The sequence below is a fragment of the Engraulis encrasicolus genome, chromosome 6 (genome assembly GCF_034702125.1).
Source record: "Engraulis encrasicolus isolate BLACKSEA-1 chromosome 6, IST_EnEncr_1.0, whole genome shotgun sequence".
In the NCBI taxonomy this organism is placed as follows: domain Eukaryota; kingdom Metazoa; phylum Chordata; class Actinopteri; order Clupeiformes; family Engraulidae; genus Engraulis; species Engraulis encrasicolus.
In genome coordinates, this window is record NC_085862.1 from 52,316,680 (window position 1) to 52,322,679 (window position 6,000).

The 6,000-nt window shown below is 45.7% G+C and overlaps 1 protein-coding gene across 7 annotated transcripts in view; it reads left to right on the forward strand.

Moving 5' to 3' along the window:
* mast3b (microtubule associated serine/threonine kinase 3b) overlaps positions 1 to 6,000 on the forward strand; it is a 79,616-nt gene that overhangs the window by 18,297 nt on the left and 55,319 nt on the right. For 6 of the 7 annotated variants that reach the window (XM_063201920.1, XM_063201921.1, XM_063201926.1 and 3 more), the window contains 2 exons: positions 1,125 to 1,213; positions 4,010 to 4,082. In XM_063201920.1, the coding sequence (XP_063057990.1) occupies positions 1,125 to 1,213; positions 4,010 to 4,082 (162 nt within the window). The remainder of the gene's footprint in view (positions 1 to 1,124; positions 1,214 to 4,009; positions 4,083 to 6,000) is intronic. The other variant, XM_063201923.1, reaches the window with a different exon arrangement.

A 6,000-nucleotide genomic window follows, 5' to 3' on the forward strand; every position in this document is an offset into this window, starting at 1 on the left:
CAACCCTGAACTCTCCTCTGGGGATAATTTTCCGTCTCCCAAAAATCACAGCAGTCTGGGGTGATGTAAGGTAGCACTGTTTCTGAACCACATTTCCGATTTGAGTTGTCAATAGCCAGGAGTCCTGCTGTGTCGACTAACAGGGAGAGATTTGGGGGTTTGAGTGGGGGTCTTGAACTAGCTTTACAAAGGACGTCAAGCCAATTAAACACCAATTAAATGTGCTGGTATGAGTGGAGGCAGATGGTGAATTAGTGTGCCTAAATAGTAGGGTGACCCAGAACAACATGATCTCCAAAAAGTCTGTGCTCCTGGACACGGACGTGAAGGACACGAAATCCGTGTCCAGGAGCACGGATTTTGCCAAAATGCTGTGCTCCTGGACACGGAATTGTTTTCTACCAAAGAACCAAAGTTCAACTCTCTTTCTCTACTTTACTCTTGGAAACTACGTTCTGTGTTGTGAAAGCACTTTGGGTCAACCATGTGGGGTTTAAATTTGCCTTTAAATAAAATGACTTGGGTTGCTGAGTGAATAGCCTACTCCATCTAGACAATAACACCCAGTCAGAGTGTGCACTGGGTTTGAGTGAAATGTAACTTGTAGCTGGCTACTTTGGCTAACATCCTAACATCAGCCTTCTTCATTTGTTGATATTCTCCTGTGTAGCACAGTGAAGTTCATCGGTCAAGGACCTTTTTTAAGTAGTAAATGTCTCATAGTTAATGCCCATTCATTAATGTACAAGCAAGGAATATGCTTTTTAAATAATACCGTTTTAAAAACATTGGACCCATACAATAGTGGCATTAGCGATGATGTACCAATTGTCACTCTTTCAAGCCCAGAGAGCATGGCTGTTAGCCAGCCTGTCATTTCAGACAAGCCTTTTGTTTCTGAGCTGTCCGCCATCACAGTACGCAGTTCTGTTGATAGATGAACTTATTATAATACTGTTATAGAGCTGGCGTTCACCCTTTTGTCAATGACAATGAGTGGTTAGGGGTTACCATATCATGTGCTACGCCGGTCTTGTCGGGTATTTACTGGATAATGTGATGTCTACAATATGTGATGGGCCTAATATGTTTTGTTTTTTTCTTGTGTTGTTTTGATTTTGCAGTTGCCGTAGCAACAACAGGAAGAGCCTGGGAGTGGGAACTCCATCCCCAACGCTGTCTCGGCCCCTGTCCCCCCTCTCCGTCCATGCAGGTAGGTACAGTGCCAGCAGGCGAGAACCCCCCGTTTTTGGTACCAGTCACTAAAGTCATCACATGAACAACAACACAGCCCTTCATAACACCACAGCAATCGTCACACTACGTCATCTCTCTCACACTCACACTCATACTCATGCAGCCTGGGAAGTAACTAACGTTAAATGAATAACTGTCCCTTTGTCACCCGACCGAAACAAGTGAGTCAGATTGTAGTCGAGCCACAATGGACCTGAACATTAGTGCACAGCACACAGTGTCATTACCAGGAAGTGACCTCATCGTGACAGCAGGTCCTCTTTACAGCATGGCGGTGTCACCTGACGTCACTGGCCAGACACCCTGTAGAGATAATATGAACCTTTATACCGTGGAGACACACACACACACACACACACACACACACACACACACACACACACACACACACACACACACACACACACACACACACACACACACACACACACACACATCTACGCACACGTCTGACGTGATATGGCAGTAAGAGCAGGGACACTGACCGTATGGTAGCAGGACATGACTTCACTGGTCAGGTACTCAGGGCAGGCAGACACACACACACACACACACACACACACACACACACACACACACACACACACACACACACACACACACACACACACACACACACACACACACACACACTGACAGGAAGTGACATACGAATAATAACAGTGCTCTTTTCCAAGCACAACCATAGCACCTGACATCATAGGTCAGACATCATGTCGTACAGCCATGATGACACACACACACACACACACACACACACACACACACACACACACACACACACACACACACACACACACACACACACACCTAGCCAAGCCCATCCCTGTTTGAAAAATCATAATTAATGATGTTCTGGGTCTAACAAGGCTTTCATGCATCAATATCAAGTGCCTACCCATACAAGTTGGTATTTACACTGATCATGGGCTTCTTTACAATGATAAATGGGAAGCAAAAATGAGTAAACACAAGAACAATCATTTTTTTCAGTTGGCATGATTGTTTTCAGACTAATCAATGTTGTAGGAAACCACTGGCATCTCTCTGTGCATACACACACACGTACACACACGTACACACACACACACACACACACACACACACACACACACACACACACACACACACACACACACACACACACACACACACACACACACACACACACCTCGCTCTCTCTCTCTCTCTCTCTCTCGCTCTCTCTCTCTCTCTGTCTCTCTCTCTCTGTCTCTCTCTCTCTCTCTCTCTCTCTCTCTCTCTCTCTCTCTCTCTCTCGCTCTCTCGCTCTCTCACACACACACACAGTCACACGTACATTCACAGCCCAAGTGCAATCATGTCAGCTCAATTCATTAGGGGCTCACAATTATGGGCTGAGTGCTGCACAGCAGGCCTCTCACATACTGATGAGGGGGCTCAGGATCACAGCTCAGGAGAAGGAGAGGAGGGAAGAGGACTGGGGCGAAAGGAGGAGAGGAGAGGAGGGGAGGGTTAGAGGACTGTGTTGGGGGGGAGAAAAGAGGAGGGTTAGAGGACTGGAGAGGGGTAGGACGGGAACACAGCTCAGAAGGAGGAGAGAAAGGAAGGGAAGAGGGGGAAAGTACAATGGAAAAAGGAAGAGAGGAGAGGAGGGTTAGATGGATGGATCACAGGCCAGAAGGAGGAGGGAAGTGAAGATGATGATTGGAGAGGAGTGTTGGAAGAAGAGAGTAGGACATGAGGGCTGAGAAGAGAAGGGAAATGAGGGAATGGTAGTGGCAGTGGGGGAAACGAGGAGAGGAGAGGTGGTTTAGGGGAATGAAGGAATGGAGAGGGCAGAGACAGAAAAGAGCGAGAGGTAGAGGAATAAGAAGGGGAGGAAGGAGAGGAGAGGAACGGAAGGACTGGAGGAGAGGAGAGGAGACGTACAGACACATAGCCGATGAGTCGTCTGCCCGGGTCGCGTTCCCTATTGCTCATCTCCCTGTTACATCACATACTCACTACTCAGACGACAACAACACACACACACACACACACACACACACACACACACACACACACACACACACACACACACACACACACACACACACACACACACACACACACACACACACACACACGCCCTTAATTCAGCATTTTGCAAACGCTTGGTAACATACACAACCACTGCTTTCCGCAGGAATTCACACATGCACCACAAACTGTTGTCTCTGTGGAAAATAAATGTCTAACACGCTGTTTTAGGCTTTTTAATTCCTTTTTTGTTATTTATTTTTTGCTAACATAGACATTTATCTTATGTTGTTTTGGTGTGTCAATGACATGACTGCTAATTCTTTGCAACTGTGGTTTTCCATTTAAAAAGAAATATATCAAGGATATTTAGGTCTTCCACTCAGCATTTTCAAAAATCATTAGATAGGAATTTGCCATTGTTTTGTTACTCAACGTGTTAGTACTATTGTGTTAATGTATTATCAATAGACTGTTAAGTCTGTAAAGTAATTTCAATATACATAGTTTACCGGTATATTGATTGTGGCTTCATGATGGAGTTGTTGCATGGTCTGATTGGTGGAGATATTGGCCTCTCTGGTGTTTGAAGATGTTGCAGTGTTTTGATTGGTGTTGGATGGAGATGCGGCCTTGTCTGATTGGTGGAGATATTGGCCTCTCTGATTGGTGTTTGAAGATGTTGCAGTGTTTTGATTGGTGTTGGACGGAGATGCTGCCTTGTCTGATTGGTGTTTCCTGTTGCCCCCAGCAGCCAGCAGTCCGCTAGACAGCCCAAGGAATGTCTCCACCAGTGCCTCCGTCAACTTCCCCTTCGCCCGCAGGTAACACACACACACACACACACACACACACACACACACACACACACACACACACACACACACACACACACACACACACACACACACACACACACACACACACACACACACACACACGTTTTACAGCGTGGAAAAACAATGTAGCCTAATGAAAACAAAACAATGAAATGAGCGCAATGAGTTTCTTCTTGTTGTTTTGTCTGTTTTGTCAAAACTTTGTGCTGGTAGCCTACAGGTTGTGATTAGGTTAATCGCATGATTCACTGTTCCGAGGCTGTTTTATGCGTTGCATGAACTGACGGTTTCTGAGGAAGAGTGGGCGCACAAGCGTTGGAAAACTACGGAGCTCGAGGGTGACAGACAGCTCGTATTTTCAAGGCATCTGGCATACAGTCTCCTGGCAGGTAGCTTGATAAACAAGACCCTCTGTCTCTCTCTTCAAGAGGGGGTGTGGCTTGTCGGACAGGGCCGTGGAATTACTAGACTGACGGTGTTTTTTGATAATGTGAAAAATCTGAGATATTTCCGTGAAAAAATGTCAAATAGGGAAGAAATCGGGATATGAGTCAAAATTAGGGAGTTTCCCGGGAAATTAGGGATGGTTGACAGGTATGTGTGACTGTGGTGTGACTGTAACATCAATACAACCTGGAATATATACAGCTATAAAATAAACCAACAACATTCTGAATCATTTATAAAGCATTTGGCATGATTGCATAAATATTAACCTTTATATTAAAAAATATGAATGTGGAAAAAACTCAATACAGTAATATTGACTACAAGTTCAATTTCGTAACACAAATTGCATCCTGCGGGATGACATGTAAGTCAGATTTGTGGACGGGCAGCTGCAAGGCCAACTACGAGGGTCTTAAAGATCGCCTCTCAACGTAATTTAATTAATATTGCCGTGTTCCCAATTGTTATTGAATGTGTTACGCGTTGGTCCTGTTTTAAAAAACGTTCTGGTTGCTTTGTTTCAAGACGTTTTTGCAAGCTGGCAAGGTGGCTTGTGGAGAAACGAGAGAGTGTTCCGTGTTTCTCGTGGAAATGCGTCTCTGATTGGCTCACTCCTCCTGCTCTCAAAGAAACGCGTCTCTGATTGGCTCAGTCCTCCAGCCTTGGGAGAGAATGTAATGGGAAACAGAGTCGCCACTTCCCCGGATGGTACTGCACTATAGGGGCGCCAACGGAGGCGTGCAGGCTCCATTCAGGGCTGTGCTCTTTCGACAGCGACCCCTAGGCGAGCTGTAGGCACGGAGCAACCGGAGTGAGCAGGCTTTATGTATGAGGCTTTGTGCTGTGTGTGTACCTGAGAGTAGCAACCAGCTGATAGCTAAGCTAAGCTATGTTTCGGACCACCAGACGTTGCTTGTTTTGAAAACAAGCAGAAAAAAATTACTCGACATGTTTTTAGATAAATGGGTCGATATAAACCTTTGTGGGCAACGCCTTCTTTCGACGTGACGAAACACAGAAAGGCTTTCGTGATTCGCTCGTTTCTCTGCATTATTGATGTAAATTGGGAAACACCGGGAAACACAGCCAGGAGAGTTGACGCACCGCTATGAGAGCCTTGCAAGTGAGTTTAACTTGGGGTGACCGTCCGATCTTCGAAAGGAGTGAGTAAAACTGAGTTTTATCGGAAGTTGGCCTTTAAAGACAGGCTCCTAACCAGTTATACCTCAGTTATTGGAGAGTGGTGTGTACGTTTAAGGTGACTATTAACCTCTTAATTGTCAACATATTGCAATGTTTCTGTCACACAATCCTTAGGTTCATTTATGGTGTCCTGGGGTGTGATCATCAAAGACACAAGCCACCCTGCACACAAACTGTTCAGCCTCCTGCCCTCTGGAAAGAGGTACAGGCGCCTCCGTTCCCGTACCACCAGGCTTGCAAGCAGCACGAT